General features: G+C 39.9%; 1 protein-coding gene across 1 annotated transcript in view; it reads left to right on the plus strand.

Annotated features, from left to right (window-relative positions):
• Positions 1-24,262, plus strand: part of PYGB (glycogen phosphorylase B) — a 59,058-nt gene that overhangs the window by 7,840 nt on the left and 26,956 nt on the right. Inside the window, exons 2-3 of the mRNA XM_040447914.1 lie at positions 6,667-6,768; positions 21,712-21,790. Of these exons, the coding sequence (XP_040303848.1) occupies positions 6,667-6,768; positions 21,712-21,790 (181 nt within the window). The remainder of the gene's footprint in view (positions 1-6,666; positions 6,769-21,711; positions 21,791-24,262) is intronic.

Consider the following 24,262-nt stretch of genomic DNA (forward strand, 5'->3'; position numbering starts at 1 on the left):
CACACAGCAACAACAGACACAGGCCAGAGTGCAGGGCTCTGGCTGGGTGGGTGTGCAGCAGTGCCTAACCTAGAGCTGACCATGGCCAGTCTTTGGGTGGGTGCTGTCCAAAGGAGCCCTGATGCTGCCACTTCTGCTCCCCTCGTATGCAGAGGTGCATTGGGAGGCTGCCTGGAACTATTAGCAGAATTAAATAAGCTGCTGAGCCCTTGACATCTGTGCTCAACTTGGAAGGAAAATTAAAGACTGGAAGATCTTTTTTTTTTTTAAATATCATTTTGTAACTTAATTAATTAATTAATTAATTAATTAATTTATTTATGAGAGAGAGAGAGTGTGTGTGAGTGCGGGAGGGGCAGAGAGGGAGAGAGAGAGAGAGAATACCATGAGGGGCAGAGAGAAAGAGAGAGAGGAATGGAGAGTGTTGAGCCCAAAGCGAGGTTTGCACTCACCCAATGCAGGACTCAAATTCATGAACTGTGAGATTGTGACCTGAGTCGAAGTCAGATGCTTAGCCAGCTGAGCCACCCAGGTGCCCCAAGACTGAAAGATCTTAAGACAAGGTCCAACATTTTATGCCTTACACAAACAAAGATAGTCAAGCTCTTTTCATAGTGCTAGTTAAAAATTAGAAACTTTAGCAGAGATCAAACTACAGCTTTAAAAATACATGGTTCCAGTTAAAGGCAACATGAAAACATTTTGATCATATTCCTGAGTTTCCAACTTGTCATAAAACCTCTCCAGGGAGAACCCCAGAAGTAGGTATGTGGGGGAGAAGTGAGCCTTCTTGTGTACATAGGAAAAGGGCATGATTGTGCTTGGAACCTTCACTCACAATCTTCTCATACAGCTGGATCTTGTTGGGCTCAGTGTGTTCTCAGTGGTTACTAAGCCCTGTGTGGAGGGAGGGGCAGCATAGTGCTATGGAAACCCCATATGACAATAACTCAGCTCAAGTGCAGAGTAAATAGCGTCCAGGAAGAAGCAATGGGCCATGAGCAGTAGTGACAGCAGCTGTACTCAGAGTGGCTGTAGATTCACTCACTGCACTGCCATGTTTGTGATTTAAAGGGCATTGGAATCTGGGCAGTAACTGAGAAGCCATACATTCAAATGATTGAAAAAGAAAAGTCTGTCAAAGACTGAACTTGCCATGGATTTTATTAGTATGTATGTATGTTCTTTGTATGTATGTATGCATAGATTTATGTATAGAAAGTTTTCTTCAGTTATATACTGAAAAAAATGTTTTTATTTTTTTAAGTTTATTTATTTATTTTGAGAGAGAGAGAGAGAGAGAGTCCTCCAAGCAGTCTCCCAAGATGGGGGGCTCCAACTCACAAACTGTGAGATCATGACCAGACCTGAAGTCTGATGCTTAAATGACTGAGCCACTCAGTCACCCCAAAAATGTTTTTAATGTTTTATTCAGTTTCTTTTCTCAGGGATGCTAATTTTGCTGATGTTAGCTATTCTTTGTCTTCCATATGGATATTTTCCTCTCCAATCCTTTTCATGCTTTTTCCCCATTTTGTCCGCTTTTCCAGCCAGGTTTTTATTTCCATCTTTCCCTTTGTTTTGCATTCAGTGGTGCCTCCATTTCTGTAGTAGTTTTATCTCTTTTTTATTTTACTTTCCTGTGCCTGGTGCGGTTCTTTTGTTACTTTATTGGTGTTTCTTGATGTCCCAGATTAGTCTGTATTAACAAATTGTATTTGCTCCATGGTAAATGCTAGTGTTCTTTACCCCTTTTGTTTCCTGTTCTTTTTTCCTGTTTTAGATTTCAGGATGTAGATCCTGAGTTCCATCTCCTTGAGTAGAAGGAATTCTTCCTGAACCAGCTGTTTGCAGCTGGATAATGGGGCAAGGGCCTGGTGTGTGCAGCCTAGAGTGAGCAGCTCTTCCTTGGGTCCCAGATTTGTGAGTGTGTGCATGTGTCTGTGTGTGTACACACATGTGAGCGTGTGCATGTGAGTGCACATGTGCAAATTAATGAATTGTGTACAGGTGTGATTGCATGTGTGTGAGTGCATGTAAGCGCACACACGTATGGCTGTGCACACAAGTATGTGCATCTGTAGGTGTGCATGTGTGTGTGTGTGCATGCGTGCATATGAGTGTAAAGTACTTTATCCTTTCCTCGACTTCAGAAAAGCAGAGACCAACAGTGAACAATCACCCTGTCCCCACCCTGCAGCTTGGTGGTGAAGATGTACAAGGGTCAGTTTTCCAATTTAGTTCTACCTGTCCTGACTTTCCATCAGTGAGTTTTTGGGAGAAGTGGGCAGAGGCATTTTTGTTCCACCATTTTTACAACTGCAAGTATTCTACTTAATGTACAACATTTATAAAATTTTGTGCATTATTTTTACTATTTTATATTTTTTGGTAACAGCTTTAAGATAAAATTCAAATAGTATGCAATTCACCCATTAAAAGTGCATAATTCATTGGCTTTGGTATAGTCACAGAGTTGGGCCATGGACACCACAGTCAATTTTAGAACATTTTCATTACTCCGGAAAGAAACCCCACAGCTTTTAGCTGTCACCCACTGTAAACTTCCTATACCCCTCCCTACTTATTAGGGAACCATAAATCTACTCTCTGTTTCTTTAAGTTTGCCTATATTTTATAAATGGAATGATACAATATATGGTCCTTTGTGACTGGCTCCTTTCATCTAGTGTAATGCTTTGTAAGTTCTTGTTTGTTGTAGCATGTATTGGTACTTGATTCCTTTTTATGGCTGAATAATATTCCATGATATGAATATACCACATTTTATTTATTCATTCACCAGTTGATGAGCATTTGAGTAGTTTCTGTCCTCTGACATACAAGTTTTTGCATAGACATAGGTTTTGTTTCTTCTGGATACCTGCCTTGGAGGAGAACTGCTGGACCACATGCTAATCCCTTTTGACTTTTTGAGGACCTACCAGACTGATTTCCAAAGCCACTGCACCATTTTACAGCCCACCCTTCATACCCCATGTATGAAGACTCTGATTTTTTTCAAATTTTTTCTAACATTTGTTTTCATCTGATAACTTTTTGATTATAGCCATCCTATAGTGGATGTGAATTGATATTTCATTGTGGTTTTGATTTGCATTTCCCTGATGAGGGTGATGTTGGGCATCTTTTCATGTGCCTGTTGGCACTGTGTATTTTCTTTACCAAAATGTCTGTTCAGATCCTTTGCCCAACCACCTTGTCTTTTTTTTTTTTAATGTTTATTTATTTTTGAGAGAGAGAAAGAGTGCAAGTGGGGGAGGAGCAGAGAGAGAGGGGACACAGAATTGCAAGCAGACTCCAGGCTCTGAGCTGTCAGCACAGAGCCCAATGTGGGGCTCCAACTCACAAACCATGAGATTGTGACCTGAGCTGAAGTTGGAAGCTTAACCAACTGAGCCACCCAGGTGCCCCCCCGCCCCCCGCCCAACTTGTCTTTTTATTATTAAGTTGTACGTGTGTTCTACATACAGCTTCTCTCCTCAATTATATGATTAGCAAATATTCTCTCCCATTCTATGGGTTATCTTTTAATTTTCTTCATGTTATCAAAAGTTTTTAACTTCAGTGAAGTCTAATTTATGTTTTTTTCTTACTTGTGCTTTTGATGTCATACAAAAGAAACCATTGCCTAATCCAAGGTCATGAAGATTTACTTCTGTTTTCTTAAAGTTGTATGGTTTTGACTCTTGCATTTAGATCTTTGATGTTCTTGGGGCGCCTGGGTGGCGCAGTCGGTTAAGCGTCCGGCTTCAGCCAGGTCACGATCTCACGGTCCGTGAGTTCGAGCCCCGCGTCAGGCTCTGGGCTGATGGCTCGGAGCCTGGAGCCTGTTTCCGATTCTGTGTCTCCCTCTCTCTCTGCCCCTCCCCCGTTCATGCTCTGTCTCTCTCTGTCCCAAAAATAAATAAAAACGTTGAAAAAAAAATTAGATCTTTGATGTTCTTTGAATTAATGTTTGTATGTGGTGTGAGGTAGAGGTCCAGCTTTATTCTTTTGCATGTGGATATCCAGTTGTCCCAGCACCATTTGTTAAAGAGATTGTTCTTCTGACTAAATGATCTGGGCATGGTTGTTGAATACCAGTTGACCATAAATTTGAGGGTTGATTTTTGGATCCTATATTTCATTGCTCTGTGTGTCCATACTTCTGCCAGTACCACACAGTCTTGCTGACTATAGTTTTGTAATAAGGTTTGAGATTAGGAAGTGTGAGTCCTCCAACTTTGTCCTTCTTTTTCAAGATTGTTTTGACTTGTCCAGATCCCTCACATTTCCGTCTGATGGATCCACCTAATCCACCTAATGAATTAGTTTGTCAATCTGCAAGGAAGCAGCTGGAATTCTGACAGGGATTGTGTTGAATATGTTGATCCATTTTGGAAGTTTTGCCATCTTAACACTGTTAAGCCTTGCAATCCACTGACATGGGATGTCTCTCCATTATCTTAGTTCCTTTGCCTGTATATTTTGCAAATGTGGAACCCCTTTCTTCCTGGCTCACCCTCTATGGCTGTTTTATGGTTCTGAGGAGTAAAATGTGAAGTAATGGTATAAATGCAGCTATAAAAGCCCAGAGAGCAACACTGCTGAAACAGCAAGTGGATGGCCCATGGCCACAGAGTGTTTTCAAAAGGTTTCTAGTCAGCTGCTGTTCAGAAATCTAAACGTAGTATAAAAAAGACACTTTAAGAGAGTCACTGCATGGAACGTGGGTCTCAAAGCCACTCAGGTAGGTCACCCTATGTGGGCATTCCAGTAAAGCCCTGACAAGCCCTCTCTGCAGTCTGTGGAAAGTGAATTCTCTCTCTGCATTCTGCAACAGTAGGGAAATTGATTTTTTTTAATTGTATTTTGAACATTTTAACCTGCAGGAAAGATAAAACCATAGTACAGTCAGTACTTTTCCATGGACTCACATCTGAATCCAAGACACACATTGTCATCATTATGCATGTGTACACACTCACGACACACCCTTTTTCAAGGCTTGGTTTTGTTTTTTTAACTTTTCCTTTAGGAGCAACATTAGATTTGCAGGGGACCACAAACATAGTGTGGAGTACCATGTAGCCCTCCCTCAGTTCCCCCTAATATTAGTATCTTGCATGACCACAACACAGTTATCAAAGTAAGCTAGCACTGGCTCAGCACTTTCTTCACATTTTTAACCAGTTTTTCCTCTAATATTGTCTGTCCCTGGACCAAATCCAGGGCCCTCTAGTTATTATGTCTCCTTAATCTCTTCCCATTGGCGATGGTGGTTGGTCTTTCCTCATCTTTCACAACATTGGACAATCTGATGAATACTGGCCAGGGAGTTCATAAAACAACCCTTAGTTGGTGCCCATACAAGGTTTTCTCCAAATTAGTGTGGGTTATCGAGCTTAGAAAGAATACCTCAAGCCATGGAGCCCCCTTCTCATCACAGCACATCATCACAACCCATCACTGGTGATGTTAACCTTGTCACCAGGGGAAGGTGGTGTCAGCAGGTTCTTCCCCTGTGAAGTTACAGGTTCCCTCCCAGACTCACCTCAGCCAACTGACCCTCAAGGGGGAGGGGATTGAGCACCACCTGCTGGAGTGAAGAATATCAGAGAATTTTTTGACATTTGTTAAAACCACATGGTAATGAGTATATACTTTGGGGGAGATATTAGGCTGTGCAGATAGTAAAGCTGTGCCAGCTGGCTTCAGAGTTCAGCTGTGGCTGTTGTCTGCAGCAGTTACACTGTGCTGTTCTCATGCTGATTTTCTGTTTCGCTCGTTCCATCTGCATGCATTCATTGGAATTTATCTGTGAGGAATATTTCTCCCTTCTTCCCCATTTATTTTTCCAGACCTTACTTTTGATGGCAGGAAGCAGCATGGAGTCCTGTATAAAAGCAAGACTCTGAGGGCCAGATTGTGGCTCTGCCACTGCCACCCAGTGGCCCCACTGGGTGGTTTGTAGGAGTAAATGGTACCATGCATGGGAAGCGCTTAGAACCCAACTCAGCTCCCAGTGAGTGTGGGTGGTCATCCTCTTTGTTTACATAGAAAGTCACATATTCCAATCCCCCAGAGCCAGCCAATAGGCAGTAGAAACTTTCCTGACTTGTGTCCGTCCATCCATCCATCCATCCATCCATCCATCCAGTTGTGTTGACTGTGTGGTGTTTACTGAGTACTTAACATCGGTGTTAAAAGCTGTTAATACTTGAAAATATCCCCCCCCCGCCCCGCGCGCCTCCCCCCCCACCCCCAAGTTGTTTCATCCTGTGTTAGAGATTTGAAGAGGTCACTTGCTCAAGGGCTCATGGTGGGGAAGAGGCCAAGCTAAGTTCAGAGCTGGCTCTATCCATTCTGGGAGCCTTGTTCCCTACCACTGCCCTGCCCTGCCTCCTCCCATCTAGGGACGCCAGCTTATATCCAGAAGGGCAATGAGCAGAGTTTTGATATAGAAGGGTCCTGGGCGTGCTGCCTTTGGAAAGCTGAGTTTGGCCAAGACTCGGCAAAGGGAGTGAGCCCATTTAGGGGGGATTGTGGGTAGCCTAAATGAGACCCCTAAGTAGGTGCCTTTACGAATCTGCCCATCACCCTAATCTTCCTCATGTGTCAGGATGGAAAAGAAATGTAAGATTCTTTCTTTTGTCTCCTCAGCGCATCTATTATCTTTCCCTGGAATTCTACATGGGCCGCACACTGCAGAACACAATGGTGAACCTGGGCCTTCAGAATGCTTGTGATGAAGCCATTTATCAGGTACAGTGCTTTGGGGCTGGGCTGGTGGGTAGCCTCTTGCAGCACACTGAGTTTTAATCCAGGCCCCACAGAGGTGAGCATTGATGTTGAGATTTGCTGCCGTCTGGGGCTGGTAGTGACTTACAGCATAGTCTGTCCTACATGGGGGAGACTAGGTTGGTGGGTGACACTCTTTCTCAAGGGGAAAAAGTAAGGATTGGATGGGAAACTAATACATGGGAGTGCAAGCATGGCTTTTCATTGTGGTGCTAAGGTTTCAAGGCTTCTAGGAGCCATTGTACTCCTCACACCCGTCCCAGGGTCAGATTTACCCCAGGGCAGAAGTGCTTGGTATTGTCCATTTCATTCTTGCTTTACTGAACTAGTAACCCACCTCTGGGCCCCTCTCCCACCCCAGGCAACTTTTTGTGCTCATCTTACTCTCTAGGTATAAAATTGCCCCTTCTCCCCAGTCGGAATAAAAACTGTCTTTGCTTAAGGGGCTTTTTTTTTTTTTTAATTTTTTTTTTCAACGTTTATTTATTTTTGGAACAGAGAGAGACAGAGCATGAACGGGGGAGGGGCAGAGAGAGAGGGAGACACAGAATCAGAAACAGGCTCCAGTCTCCGAGCCATCAGCCCAGAGCCTGACGCGGGGCTTGAACTCACGGACCGCAAGATCGTGACCTGGCTGAAGTCGGACGCTTAACCGACTGCGCCACCCAGGCGCCCCTGCTTAAGGGGTCTTAATGAACACTTATTCACTTGGAGGCTAACTCCGTACACAGTTCATTTGTGGTTTTAGAGCAGAGCTGAAATCCATCCTGTCTGTTTTCTGCTCTCTACCCACCTCCCTGGACACCCATCTTCCTCCTGTACTGGACACTCAGTGTACAATTTGTAGGGTGTGAATATGTAGCACTTCTGCCCTTCTGCACGTACATAGCAGAGTCTTCACCAGAGTCTTCCCTCCCCCAGCACCTTCCACTGCCTTTGCTTTGGTTCAGTTTAGGGTGGGAGGCACTCTGGGGGCCCTATTGGTAGCAGCATGGTGGGGACCTCACATGGGTCTCAGGCATGGTACAATAAAAATTTGGAAAAAGATTGGACTCCCCAAAATGGAAATTGTATGTTCAAAATTATCTAAGAAGAGACTGGAAGGGAAGATGATGTTGGAGTAGGAGGACCCTAGGCTTGCCTCATCCCACAAACACAACTAGATAACTATCAAACCACCCTAAGTACTCCAGAAATCGACCTGAAGAATGACACAACAAACTCCACGACTAAAGGGAGAGAAGAGGCCACATCGAAGAAGGTAGGAAGTACGGAGACACAGTTTGGGAAAGAAATGGATCAGATCGTGCCCACTGTGGTGGGGGAGGGAGCCACTGTTGCAGAAAAGGGCAAGAGATAGACTAGCACACAGGGGAGTGCATGGGATAGATAAATCTCCATAGCAGTTGACTTGGAAAGTGAGAGAGGTTCAGTTTCATGACTTCTTGTGACCAGTGGGGCTTAAAGGCTGGAGGGCTTTTGTTTGTTTGTTTGTTTTGTTTTTTTAATTGATTTTCTTGAGTGGTGGAGCAAAGAAGAGGGAGAGAGATAATCCCAAGCAGGCCCTGCACTGTCAGTGTAGGGCCCAACATAGAGCCTGACACAGAGCTTGAACTCATGAACTGTGAGATCATGACTTGAGCCAAACCAAGAATAGGATGCTTAACTAACTGAGCCATCCAGGCACCCCTTAAAGGCTGGAATTTTAAAGTTCAACAGGCTTGGCTGGGGTAGAACCCAGAGGCATTGGATTGCTCTTGGAGAAAAGGCAAATACCTTTAGATATACTGTGTGGACACAACAATCTGGAGAGGACCTGGAACACACAGTGGAAAGGGTGTTTGCTCATTTTGGAGTGTGTTCTAGAGAGGCAGCATTTACAGAGACCCCTCTGAGAACAAAGGAACTGGCAGGCACCGCTTCTCTCCCCTACCCATCAGTATAAGCACAGGGCCACTTGCGGGAACCAGCATAGTGCCATCACTCCCTAAGTAACTTGCTTTCACAAAGTCATGCCCCCAGCATCCTGGTGGAACTGCCCCTCCCAGTCATGCTTGCCTCAGTCCCGGGGTGGCAGGTCCCTTCCCCCCAGAAGACTGGCTCAACCCCTACTTACACCATGTCTCCCATTGTGAGAGTTTTGAGAGGCCTTGGTTTCAACAGTGGTGGAGACAGGTCTCATTTCACAAGCTGACCAGAGCACACCTAGTCAAAAGTTGCCACATTCAGGCCAGGGATTAAACATTGCCCACAATAGACAAAGACGGCCTCTGCAGATGATTGGTCTCAAGGATAAAGCAGCCAGAACACAATAGTTGAGCACACACAGCACACATTGGAGACACTCCCTGAAGCATCAGGTTTTGGAGAATAGAGGACACTACACTGCAGGACACTACAGGACCTCTTTTTCATAAAGCCATTACTCTCAAGAATAGGAGATGTAGCTGACTTTCCCAACATACAGAAATAGGCATAGAGACTTAAAATGAGAAGACAGAGAAATTTATCCCAAATGAAAGAACAAGATAAGGCCACAGCTGGAGATCTAAGCAAGAGAGACATAAATAACATACCTGATAGAGAATTTAAAGTCCAGATACTTGTTGGACTTCAGAAAAGAATGGAAGGCATTGGTGAGATGATCAACACTGAGATAAGGAATAACATAAGAAAGATAAAGCGTTCGATAGGAGAAATGAGAAACACACTTGATGGAATGAACAGCAGGCTGGAAAACGCAGAGGAAGGAATTAATGACTTAGAACAAATGACTCCATCAAACAATAACATTATAGGGATCCCAGAAGAGATAGACAAGGGGGCAGCAAATTTAGTTGAGGAAGTAATGGCTGAAAACTTCCCTAATCTGGGGAAGGAAACAATGTCCAGATCCAGGAAGCCCAGAGTACCCCCAACAGACTCAACAAAAGCAATCCATACCTAAAACACAGGGAAGAGAGGAGTAAACAATTGGTTGACACTTAAACAACCATCAACTTAATATAGACTGCTACATGCAGAAGATGGTATATATAAAGCTAATGGTAACCACAAATCAAAAACCACTAACAAATATGCAAAGAATAAAGAGCAAGAAATCCAAATATATCACTAAAGAAAACCAGCAAGCCATGAAAGAAAGAGAAGGGTCAGAGAAAAACTTCAGAAAAAAACAGAAAATAAGTAATAACATGGCAATAAATACATATCTATCAGTAATGATTTTGAATGTGAATGGACTAAATGTTCCAATCAAAAGACATAGGGTGTCAGAATGGATTTAAAAAAAAAAAAAAAAGACCAGTCTATATGCTGCCTATAAGAGACTCCTTTTAAACCTAAACACACCTACAGATTGAAAGTGAGGGATGGAGAAACATATATCATGCAAATAGATGTCAGAAGAAGCTGGAGAAGCAATATTTATTTCAGACAAAATAGATTTCACAACAAAGAATGTGACAAGAGACCAAGAAGGGCACTATATAATAATAAAGGGGCAATCCAATAAGAATATATAATTTAAATATTTATGTACCCAACATGGAGGAACCCAAATACGTAAAATTGTTATAATAAACACAAAGGAACTGTTTGGTAATAATACAGTAATAGTGGAGGACTTTAATACCCCTGTTACATTGATGGATAGATCATCCAAACAGAAATTCAATAAGGAAACCATGGTTTTCAATGACACATAGGACCAGGTGGATTTAACAGATATATTTAGAATATTCCATATTAAAACAGCAGAATGCACATTCTTTTCAGGTGCACATAGAACATTTTCCAGAATAGATCACATATTAAGCCACAAAACAAGTCTCAACAAATTCAAAAGGATTGAAGTCATACCATGCATCTTTTTGTAGTGTTGATACCACACTATGAAACTAGAAATCATAAGAAAAAAATCTGGAAACCACAAATACTTTGAGGGTAGATAACATGCTGCTGAACAATGAGTGGGTTAACAAAGAAATCAAATAAGAAATCCAAAAGTACATGGAAATAAAAGTACATGAAAATTAAAACACAATGTCTAAAACCTTTGGGATATAGCAAAAGTGGTTCTAAGAGGAGGTTTATAACAATATAGGCCTACCTCAAGAAGCAAGAAAAATCAAAAACAAAAACAAAACAAAACAAAACAAAAAAAACCTAACCTTGCACCTAAAACAGCTAGAAAAAGAAGAACAAACAAAACCCAAAACTGGCACAAGGAAGGAAATAATAAAGATTAGAGCAGAAATAAATTATATAGAAACTAAAAAACCAGAACAGATAAATGAAACCAGCAGCTCGTTCTTTGAAAAGATCAACCAAATAGATAAACATCTAGCCAGACTCATCAAAAAATAGAGAAAGGATTCAAATAAATAAAATTTCAAATGAAAGAGGAGAAATAACAACCAATGCCACAGATATACAAACAATTGTAAGAGAATATTATGAAACACTATATGCCCACAAACTGGACAACCTAGAAGAAATGGATAAATTCCTACAAACATATAATCCACCAAAACTAAAGCAGGAAGAAATAGAAATTTTGAATAGATCGATTACCAGCAAAGAAATCAAATCAGTAATCAAAAAACTCCCAACAAACAAAAGCTCAGGACCATATACCTTCACAGGCAAATTCTACCTAACATTTAAAGAAGAGTTAATACCTATTCTTCTCAAACTTTTCCAAAAAATAGAGAGGAAGGGAAACTTCCATATTTACTCTATGAGGCCAGCATTACCCTGATACCCAAACTAGATAAAGACACCACATAAAAAGAGAACTATAGGCCAGTATCCCTGATGAACACAGATTCAAAAATCATCAAAAAAAATTCTAGCAGAGTCCAATACTACATTAAAAAAAAAAAAAAATCATTCACCATGGTCAAGTGGTAGGTATTCCCAGGACACAAGCATAGTTCAAAACTCACAAATCAGTCAACATGAGATATCACATCAGTAGAGAAAGCATTAAAAACCATATCCTTTCAGTAGATGCAGAAAAAGCATTTTTCAAAGAACAACATATGATCACGAAAAAAAACAAAGTACAGGGGTGCCTGGGTGGCTCAGTCGGTTAAGAGCCTGACTTAGGCTCAGGTCATGATCTCATGGCTCGTGAGTTTGAGCCCCACATTGAGCCCTGAACAATGCTGTGTCTCCCTCACGCTCTCTGCCCCTCCCCCGCTCGCACTGTCTCACTCTGTCTCCCAAAAATAAAAACTGTTAAAAAAATTTTTTTTAATTAAAAAAAACAAAGCACAACATCTGATCATGATAAAAACCCTCAGCAAAGTAAGGTTAGAGGGAACATACTTCAACATAATAAAGGCCATATATGAAAATCCACAGTGAACGTCATCTTCAATGGGGAAAAACTGAAAGCTTCCTCCCTGCCACCCCCAAAACCAGGAACAAGACAAGGATGTCCACTGTCATCACTTTTATTCAACATGGTAATGGAAGTCCTAGTCACAGCTCTTAGCAAAACGAAATAAAAGGCATCCAGATTGGTAAGGAAGAAGTAAAACTTTTACTATTTGCAGATGACATGATACTCTATATAGAAAACCTTAAAGACTCCACCAAAAAACTACTAGACCTGATAAATGAATTCCGGAAAATCACAAGACACAAGATCAAGTGTACAGAAATCTGTTGCATTTCTATGCACTAATAATGAAACAGCAGAAAGAGAAATTAGAAAAACAATCCCATTTACAATTTCCCCCCAAATAATAAGATACCTAGGAATAAATCTAACCAAAGAGGTGAAAGACTTGTACTCTGAAAACTATAAAACACTTTTCTTAAATTTTTTTTTACATTTTTATTAATTTTTGAGAGACAGAGACAGAGCACAAGTTGGGGAGGGGGCAGAGAGAGAATGAGACACAGAATCCAAAGCAGGCTCCAGGCTCCAAGCTGTCAGCACAGAACCCGACGTGGGGCTTGTACCCACAAACTATGAGATCATGACCTGAGCCAAAGTTGGATGCTCAATTGACTGAGCCGCCCAGGCACCCCAGGAAAATCACAAGACACAAAATCAGTGTACAGAAATCTGTTGCATTTCTATGCACTAATAATGAAACAGCAGAAAGAGAAATTAGGAAAACAATCCCATTTACAATTGCTCCCAAAATAATCAGATACCTAGGAATAAATCTAACCAAATAGGTGAAAGACTTGTACTCTGAAAACTAGAAAACACTTTTTTTATGAAAGAAATTGAAGATGACACAAAGAAATGGAAAGGCATTCTGTGTTCATGGATTGGAAGAACAGATATTGTTAAAATGTTTATACTACCCAAAGCAATCTACACATTTAATGCAAACCCTATCAAAATACTGACAACATTTTTCACAGAGCTAGAACAAACAATCCTAAAATTTATATGAACTACTAAAGACCCCGAATTGCCAAAGCAACTTTGAAAAAGAAAAGCAAAGCTGGAGGCATCACAATTCTGGACTTCAAGCCATGTTACAAAGCTGTAGTTATCAAAACAGTATGGTACTGGCACAAAAATAGAAACCTAGATTAATGGAACAGAATAGAAAACCCATACATGAATGCACAACTATATGGTTGATTAATCTTTGACAAAGCAGGAAAGAATATCAAATGAGAAAAAGTCTCTTAACAAATGGTGTTGGGAAAATTGGTCTACTATATACAAAAGAATGAAATGGACCACTTTCTTACACCATACACAAAAATAAATTCAAAATAGATTAAAGACCTAGATGTGTGGCCTTAAACCACAAAAATCCTAGAAGAGAGTTCTAGGCAGTAAAGTTTCTAATATTGGTCGTAGCAACATTTTTCTAAATAGGTCTCCTGAGGCAAGGGAAATAAAAGCAGAAATAAACTATTGGGACTACATCAAAATAAAAAAGCTTCTGCACAGTAAAGGAAGCAATCAACAAAACTATAAGGCAATCTATAGAATGGGAGAAGATATTTGCAAATGACCTATCCTGTAAAGGGTTAGTATCCAAAATATATTAAGATCTTCTACAACTAAACACCCCCCCCCAAAATAATCCAATTTAGAAATGCACACAGAAGAAATGAACAGACATTTCTCCAAAGATATCAGATGGTTAACAGACATATGAAAAGATGCTCAACATTACTCATTATCAGGGAAATGCAAATCAAAACTACAATGAGATATCACCTCACACCTGTCAGAAAGGCTAAAATAAAAAATACAAGAAACAACAGTGGTTGGTGAGGATACTAAGAAAAAGGACCCTCTTGCACTGTTGGTGGGAATGCAAACTGGTGCAGCCTCTCTTGAAAACAGTGTGGAACTTCCTCAAAAAATTAAAAATAGAACTATGCTATGATCCAGCAATCACACTACTGGGTATTTACCCCCAAAATACAAAATCACTAATTCAAAGGCATATATGTACCCCTATGTGTATAGCAACATTATTTATAATAACCAAATTATGGAAGCAGCCTAAGTGTCCATCAATAGATGAATGGATAAAGAAGAGTGAAATCGTATATATACAATGGAATGTTATTCAGCCATAAAAAATAATCTTGCCATTTGCAACAACATGGGTGGAGCTAGAGATTATTGATGCTTGATAAAATAAGTCAGTCAGAGAAATACAAATACCATATGATTTCACTCATATGTGGAATTTAAGAAACAAGCAAAGGGAAAAGAGAGAGAGAGAAGCCAAGAAACAGAGTCTTACCTGTAGAGAACAAACTGGTTTCCAGAGGGGAGGTGGGTCGGGAGATGGGTGAAATAGGTTGATGGGGATTAAGGAGTGCAGTTGTTGTGATGAGCACCAGGTGATATATGGAATTGTTGAATGACTATATTGTACACCTGAAACTATTACACCATATGTTAATTATACTGGAATTAGAATGAAAAAAATTATCTAAAAAAGAGGTTATCCTTCAAATTTGTCATTTGAATTCTGTTTACTGAATACGAACATCAGAATGCGTATGTAAGGACCACAAAACATGTAAAGTCTAGGTCTTCAGTGGAATTTATTGTTATAGGAAGTGTTTTAGTTTTCAAAACATTCTCTTTATATATGTTCTTACAGATAGTAAAGATTTTAGGGAATGTTTGTGCCATAATTATGCCATCTATAATTAATTACACAAATAACATGTTAATTATAGGGAGTTAGAAAATGAAGGGTAGCATATATCTTTTTAAATGTTGTACATCTTTTTCTTAAAAGTGGTATTTCTAAGTTTTAATTAATCTTGTATTTGAAAGGTTTTCATGATGATCAAAGCTTTACTGTCTCTAGGTACATGGTTGTTGGGCCCTTCTATTCATAAAGTGGGGTGCCACATGCTTTGAGTGGAAATCAGATGATGATGCAGGGCTTGGGTGGGCCTCCTCCCTCAGGCCCCTCCCCCATTTATAATATAATATGAAAAGTGAAACACACCACCAGTGTATCATACAGGGCTGGAAATTAGTTCCAGGGAGCAGATTACACTAAAAACTAGAACTTCAACAGAAGCAGCTCCCTCCTGACTGCCATCAAGGGCACATTTAAATATTTTTTTTATCATAGAAAATCTAAAATATGTACAAATATTGAGTGACTGCTATGAAGAACTCCTTCCACATACCCATCACTGGGTTCCACCTGTCATCAAGACCTACTCATGACTTCTCATTTCCCTCACATCCCTCGCTACTCCCAGATTATTTAAGCTAATATCAAACAGCATATTTCACTTATTGCCATTTCAACAGGTGTCTGTAAAGATAGGGTCATACCGGTATGACCCCTAAGATATTGACCATCATTTTCAGGCAGTTGACAAACTTGTTGACTGCCTTATAATTTTTTTTGATAATTTTTTAATATGAAATTTATTGTCAAATTGGTTTCCATATAACACCCAGTGCTCAACCCAACAGGTGTCCTCCTCAGTGCCCATCACCCACTTTCCCCTCCGTCCTATCCCCCATCAACCCTCAGTTTATTCTCAGTTTTTAAGAGTCTCTTATGGTTTGCCTCCCTCCCTCTCTAATTTTTTTTTTCCCCTTCCCACCCCGCCATGGTCTTCTGTTAAGTTTCTCAGGATCCACATAAGAGTGAAAACATATGGTATCTGTCTTTCTCTGTATGACTTATTTCACTTAGCATAATGCCTTATAATTTTTTAAGCAGTATATTCAGAAACTTAGCTGCATTTGTTTGATATGTCTCTTAAGTCTCTATTAATCTATAGGCTTCTCTTTTTTTATTCTTCTGCCTTCCAGTTTATTTGTTGAAATGGTTTGTCCTATAGAGTGTCCTGCAGTCTCTATTGGACTGATGGTGTTCCCAGCTGGTGTTTAACCTGCTGCTTTGTCCCAAGGATTTTACTCTCACCAGTTCTACTCAACATAATACTGACAGGTCTAGCTGGGGTATTTAGAAAAGAAAACAAAATAAGAGGCATCTAGATTGGAAAGGAAGAAGGAAAGGTATCTCTTTGAGCAGATGAAACAAAAATATATTAGTACAACTGAATGAGTTCGGCAAATTTATAGATATAAGATCAATATGCAGAAATCAACCGAATTTTTATGTAACTGCAATGAATGATCTGAAAATGAAATTAAGAAAATTATTCCACTTAAAATAACATCAAAAATAATGAAATACTTAGGAATTAATTTCCAAAAGAGATGCAGAGTTATGTTCTAAAAATTATAAAACATTGTTGGAAAATAAAAGGAGACCTAAAAATGAAAAGACATTTCATGTCCATCCATGACTTGGAATCTTAAGACGGCAATACTCCCCAAATTGATCTACAGACTTATTGCAATCCCCCACTAAAGTTCCAGTTGTCTTCTTTGCAGAGATTGACAAACTGATCCTAAAATCCAGATGGAAATGCACAGACCAGAAATCAGTATGTATGTATGTATGTATGTATGAATGAATGAATGTATGTATGTATGTATTTATAGAGAGCAGGTGAGTGGGGGAGGGGCAGAAAGAGAATCCCAAGCAGGCTCACACTCAGCACAGAGCCCAAAGCAGGGCTTGATCTCATGATTGTGAGATCTCTGAGCCAAAATCAAGAGTCAGACACTTAACCGACAGAGCCATCCAGGTGCCCCCAAACCAGAAATCATTAAAACATGCTTGAAAAAGAACAGTGTGGAGCCTGCTTGGGATTCTCTCTTTCCCTCTCTCTGTGCCCCTCCCACACATGCTCTATTTCTCAAAATAAATAAATAAACTTTTTTTTTTTTTGAAAGAAGAACGAAGTGTGAAGGACTCACACTTCCAAATTTCAAAACTCACTATGAAGCTACAGTGATCAAGACAGTGTGGTACTGGCATAAGGATAGACGTATAGAACAATGGAATAGAATTGAGAGTCCAGAAATAAACCCTCACATTTATAGCCAACTGATTTTCCCCCAATTATTTTGAAATTGTGGTAAAATACACATAATATAAATTGCATTCATACTGTGCCATGATCACCACCATCCATCTCTAGAACTCTTTCCATGTTACAAAACTGAACCTCTATATCCATTAAACACTAACTCCCCATTCTCTCCTTCAAGCTGCTGACAACTACCATTCTACTTTCTGTTTCTATGAATTTGATATTCTAGGTACTTCATATAAGTGAAATCATACAATATTTGTCTTTTTATGACTGGCTTAATATCTTCAAGATTCATCCATGTTGGAGCATATGTCAGAATCTCCTTTTTAAGGATCTACAAATAATATTTCGTTGTATGTATGTACTACATTTTGTTCATCCATTCATTGGTCTGTAGACACTTGGATTGCTTTGCCTTTTAGCTACTGTGAATAATACTTTTATGAATATGAATGTACAAATATCTCTTCAAGACCCTACTTTCAATTCTTTTTGGTATATACCTAGAAGTGGAATTTCTGGATCATATGGTAATTGTATGTTTAACTTTTTGAGGGACCATCATACTGTTTTCCACAGTGGTGAAACCATTTTACTTTCCCACCAGCAGTGCACAAGAATTCCAGTTCTTCCACATCCTCACCAACACTTGCACTTGTTATTTTCCTTTTTTTTTTTTTTTGATAGTAGCCATTCTAATATATGGGAGATAGTATCTCTTATGGTTTTAATTAACGTTATTTCCCTACTGTGTTGTATGTAGGTGATGAATCACTGAATTGTACTCCTGAAACCAATATTGTACTGTATGTTAACTAACTAAAATTTAAAGAAAAAGAAAAAAACCCATTATTTCCCTAATGATGAGTGATGTTGAGCATCTTTTCATGTGCTTATTGGCTGGCCATCTAAATATCTTCTCTGGAGAAATGTCTGTTTAAGTCCTTTGCCCATTTCTGAATTGAGTTGTTTGTTTTTATTGTTATTGTTGAGTTTTGGGAATTCTCTATTCTGGATATTAATTAATCCCCTGTCAGATATGTGATTAGCATTGCTAATATTTTTTCTCAGGTTGTCTTTTCACTTTGTTGACAGTGTCCTTTGATGCAGAAAAGTTTTAACTTTCATGAAGTCCAGTTTTTTTTGTTTTGTTTTTGTTTTTGTCACCTGTGCTTTTGGTGGCCTATATAGTCAAATTGCTTTTTTTTTTTTAAGAAAGTGTACCAAAATAACTCAATAGAGAAAAAATATTATTTTTGATAAATACTGCTAGAACAGTTGGATGTCCACATGCAAATGAATGAAGCTGGATCCCTACCTGATACTCCATATAAAAATTAAGTCAAAATGGATCAAAGACCTAAATGTAAGAGCTAAAACCCTAACACCCTTAGAAGTATATAGGCAAATCTTCATGATTTAGCAATAGATTCTTAGAAATGACATCAACAGCACAACCAATAAAAAGAAAAATAGATAAATTGGACAAGAGTTAAAACTTGTGTCATCAAAGGACATTATGAAGAAAGTGAAAAGGCAAAATGGGAGAAAATATTTGTAAATCATAAATCTGATCAGGGTCTGGTATTCAGAATGTATTAACAACTCTTACAACTCAATAACAAAGAGACAGATAACCCAATTTAAAAGTAGGCAAAGGACTTGAACAGACATTTTCCCAAAGAAGGTATACAAATGGTCAAAAAGCATGTGAAAAGATAATCAGCATCAGTAGTCATCAGGAAAAGTAAATAAAAACCATGAGATACCACTTTGCACCCACTAGAGTGGCTATGCTTGTAAAGACAGAGAACAAGTGTTGGCTAGGACATGGAGAAATTGGAACCTTCATATACTGCTGGGAGAAAGTAAAATGGTGGAATCACTTTGGAAAATAGTTTGGAAGTTACTCAAAAATTTAAGCATAGAATTTACCATGTAACCTAGCAATTTCACTCCCAGGTTTATTTCCAAGAAAAATGAAAACATATGTCTACCCATAAAATTGTACTTGAATGTTCATAGCAGCATTATTCATAATAACCAGTGGAACCAGCCTAAATATCCATTTATGTGATAAATGCATACCCAAAATGTGGAGTAGTCATCCAGTGGAAAGATACTCAGTGATAAACAGTACTGATACATGCTCCAACATGGATCAACCCTGAAAACATTATTCTAATTGAAAGAAGCCAGATACAAAAGGCCATATGTGGTTTGTTTCCATTTAAATGAAATGACCAGAATAGGCAAATCTATAGAGACAGAAAGTAGAAAAGTGATTGCCAAGATCTGGAATAGGGAAACTGGGAATGATTGCCAGTGAATATCGGGTTTGTTTTTGGAATGGTGAAGTTCTGGAATTAGTGGTGGTTGCATAACTTTGTAAATATGCTGAAAACCATTGAATTATTCTCTTCAAATGGTGAATTTTATATGGTATGTGAATTATATCTCAATTAAAAAGGTTAAAGATGCTTTATCATGCTCTTTCTGTCTTCGGTTCTGAAACCCACTTGAGCAAGATTTTACTTTCTGTCAATTAGCTACTATTTGTGCCTCTTTTGAATACTTTCAAACTCATGGCAAAATTTGCCTTACTAGGCTGAGATGTACCTACAACATTCAAGGGTAAAAACATAAAAGAACAAAACATCTTTCCTCCCACATAGCCTGCCTTTATGTGGTATGCTGGTCTCTGACTTTAGTAGGTGTTTTGTGAATAAGAGGTTTCACAGTCAGATAAATCTGGAAAATGCAGTTAAATGTGTTGCTTAATTTGGAGCCAGTGTATATTACTGGGTAAATTCTGCCTCCCCTGCATATCCAAAATACCTTTGGTGGAACACACTCCTTGAAATTGCTGTGGGAATTAAGTCAATATTTTGAAATCTTACTCTGAATCAGATCACAGTTTGTGTTAATGCTGTTCAATTTACTTAATAGACACTAAACTGTTTCTTTATGACTTTGATGTTTTTATGTCCTTAAAACTTTGCTTCTACCCTTTGTAATTTATCAGATCCTAAAGTATAGTCCGGAGACCCCAGGGGCCCCAAGACCTTTCTGTGGGTCTGCTAGATCAGAACTGTTTATTCTTACTCTGTCACAGGTATATGGTGAAGCTTTCCAGAGATATCCATGTGATACCTCAACAGATTGAATGCAAAGAGAGACAGTTATTAAAGATATTTGTAGAAATGTAAAACACTGCTACTCTTCTCAGTAAATTGTTTTCATTTTAAAACTGTATATTTGATTAAACTATGTTGTTTATGTTAATGTTAATGGGTTTATTATTTTAAAATGAATTCATATAGGCTTAAAAAACATTGATCTGTTTTAAATTTTTAACTTGATAAATATTCATAGATATAATTTGAATAAAGAATAGCTCTTGGGGGTCTTCCTGAAACCAAAAAGTTTAAAAACCACTCATCAAGATAATTAATGAGAGCCATTTGTAAAGTTTAACATACTAAAGCCAGATTAATGGAACAATTATCCATCTATCATAACTGATAGGCAGAATCTTCAGGTATGCATTCTGGAAAGGTTTCAAGTCAGGTGAAGAAGTTGTGACTTTGTTACTTTCTGATTTTTAACATTGTATACATATTTCACAAGCTTGCATAAATGTAGTTGGGATGCCACAGGAAAGGTAGTTTTAGGTGTTGGTTTAAAAAGATGTCACATAGAACATCCGAAGAAGATGGCAGAGTAGGAGGAGCCTAGGCTCACGTCATCCCACAGACACACCTACCTAATAACCACATCAGCATAAATAACCCAGAAAACGACCTGAAGACTGGCAGAACAGATTCTCCACAGCTAGAGAAGAGGCCACATCCAAGAGGCAAATAATAAATCTAAGCAGTTAAATAATTAGTAAATAAATAAATAAGTTACATAAATATCATTAAACCATATGCAATTAAAGAATTATTGAAACCACTAATTTTGGTGTTAGGCTACATGTTATAATCTGTTCACTATACGTAGGTTAATAACCTGGCAATATCTTTGGATGTTAAACCGTGTCTCATTTGGATTATTTATTCTTTCTTTTTTTTAAGTTTATTTATTTGAGAGGTGGGGGAGGGTCAGAGAGCAAGGGAGAGAGAGAGAATCCCAAGCAGTCTCCATGCTGTCAGCTCAGAGCCAGACACAGGGCTTGAACTCACGAACTGTGAGATCATGACCTGAGCCGAAACCAAGAATGGGAGGCTTAACCAACTGAACTACCCAGGCTCCCCTGATTATTAATTCTCAAGTAGTTTGGCAGCTTTTGAGATACCTGGAAACTTTCATTTTCATAAATACCGGATTTTAACATTGGATTTGCAAGTCTAAAAGCAGACTTTTTAACCTTTGATTGATAGAAACTCACAAGATTTAATATCTTTCCTCCTGTTGTGTGAGGAAGATAGACACTAAGTAATACTAAAACGTTGCCCTTGTTTTTATTCACAGCTGGGGCTGGACTTGGAAGAACTGGAGGAAATAGAAGAGGACGCCGGCCTTGGGAATGGAGGCCTGGGGAGGCTGGCAGGTAAACCCGGCACCTGGCTAGTGCACAGTCTCTCCTGGTGTAATGCCCTGGCCACTGCTCACATGGCGAGGCAGAGGTCAGCCGTGCTCTGAACAGCAGTCTGTCAGTGTAGATTGGCCCCTCTGAGTGGATGGGAGAGTGTGTTTCATCCACATTGAAAAAAATGCAAAATATTATGTTTTTCCTTTATACAAGGGATACTTCCTAATTATCATGAAAACCAGGCTTGCTGGTTTTTGGGTAGCTGGCCCTGGGAGGGGGTTTCCAGTATACTGACCACTTTCCACAGCCAGTAATTGGGAGAAAGATGGATAGACACATATGTGCACACATATACACATACATATATGCATGTGTGCACACACATTCACATACACATGTACACACATACACACACACATGATTTATGAATGTAGGTATGCTATTCCTGCTTTACTGTAGTAAACAGATTGCCTGGAAATAGCAGAGTCATTCCTTTCAGGGTATTGCTCCCTTGGGCCATTCTGTTTGACAGTATACCAGCCTTGTTTTTCCTGTTTGAGGTGTTTGTTTTGTTTTGTTTTGTTTTTTGGGGGTTTTTTTTTTTTTGGTAGCTTTTTTAGGGCAGAGGGAGCTGAATGAAGAACTTAGAAGTGGAGGGGCACCTGACTGTCTAAGTCAGAAGAGCAAGCCACTCTTTTTTTTTTTTTTTTTTTAATTTTTTTTTTTCAACGTTTATTCATTTTTGGGACAGAGAGAGAGACAGAGCATGAACGGGGGAGGGGCAGAGAGAGAGGGAGACACAGAATCGGAAACAGGCTCCAGGCTCTGAGCCATCAGCCCAGAGCCCGACGCGGGGCTCGAACTCACGGACCGCGAGATCGTGACCTGGCTGAAGTCGGACGCCTAACCGACTGCGCCACCCAGGCGCCCCTAGAGCAAGCCACTCTTAATCTCAGGGTTGTGAGTTTGAGTCCCACGTTGGGTGTAGAGATTACTAAAAAAAAAAAAGTAAGTAAACTTAAAAAAAAAAAACCCAGAACTTAGAAGTGGAAATAGCTGTCACAGTGAGATTTGATTTTCCTGTGTGCTTCAAGGCTCTTGGGCACAATGTTTCTGGAACAGAAATAAGTTTTGTGCTGCCCTTGTGTGTGGGGGATATGGGAGGGTGGGCTCAGGCCCCTACCACTTTGCATTACTGCCCCTCTGGGGAGTTGTCATTTTCTAAAGGGATCAAACACCCTAAAGTTTATCTGAGCTTGTGCATGTGCCTTTGTTTTCAAATGTTAAGTTAAATTCTTCAGAAATTATAAATGCAGCATATATTTCTCCCAAACAAAACAGTACATAGATTTATATAAGGAAACAGTTTGCAAGGCCTGCCCCACCTCCACCTGTTGATGTGAAAAGCTTGTGTGTCACCTACTGCTCTCAGATGCAGGGCTCTGTCTTAGTTTATGGCAGTGAAATCATCCCAGACAATAAGCTGTAGCTTACTTTCCACACAGACCCGATCATGGCATCCCAGCCAGAGGGCAGCGCGTAGCCCTGAGGGAGCTCCTGGGTCATCAGTCCCCTGCGGCTCCCTTTACCCTCGATAGCATTCTGTTGATTATAGCCATTTTCCCAGTCAGTAAAAACAGCACCTGTTTCTCCAAGCCCAGGAGGCTCCAGACCCTTCGGTCTCCTTCACAGCTCAGGTAGCTGCCTAAACTCCCCTCCTATCCTAAGGCTGGTGACTGTCAGGCAGGACAGTCCCATCCCTGCTGTAACACAATCTGCTCCCTTCAGGGGTTCAGGGCATCTGCAGGCCTTCCATAGTCTGGTTCCTATTGCCTTCCTAGTCACCTTTCCTGCCACTTGTGCGGTGCCACTGGCCTTGCCCATGGACTGGTGTGACCTCTGGGGCCCTGTTTCCATGGACTCCTCTTACCTGTGCAGATGTGGGTAGCCCCCAGCCTGCTGTAACTTGATGTGTCCTGTGGCCCTCCTGAGAGAATGCTTTCTTCAGAACAAGATTCCAGATCTTACATTTGTGGATCCTTTTATTCCTAACCCTCAGCACAGGGTCTAGTAACAGGGGTCTGGGCATACTTGGTGAATTGAGCAAGTATTTTATTTACTGATGTTTCTTGTGGACTCTTTTTCCTTTTTAATCCAGAAGTTTAATAAGACTGCCTTCTGGATCTTTATTTAAAACACTGGTCTTTTTCAAGACATTTTCATTGGAACGAAGGCTTATTAGGTTGATGTGCTGCTCCAGCCACGTTCCAGGGGCCTTGGGTGTTTGAGTTCTTTTATGGTAAAATGTCCATTCCCAGCCCCATCCTCGTGCCTCCTTCACTAGCGTGTAGAGCTAGTTCGTGGTGTTACCCCACTGTCCAAACAGCATGGACAAGTAGAAGGTGCAGGGATGGGGAGGCCTTCAGCCTGTATGAGCTCTCTAAGACAAAGGTAGCAGTGAGGGGACTTTGTGTTGAAAGGTGTGCCAAG

The sequence above is a fragment of the Herpailurus yagouaroundi genome, unplaced genomic scaffold (assembly GCF_014898765.1).
Source record: "Herpailurus yagouaroundi ecotype Mexico unplaced genomic scaffold, PumYag 196, whole genome shotgun sequence".
NCBI classification, from domain to species: Eukaryota; Metazoa; Chordata; class Mammalia; order Carnivora; family Felidae; genus Herpailurus; species Herpailurus yagouaroundi.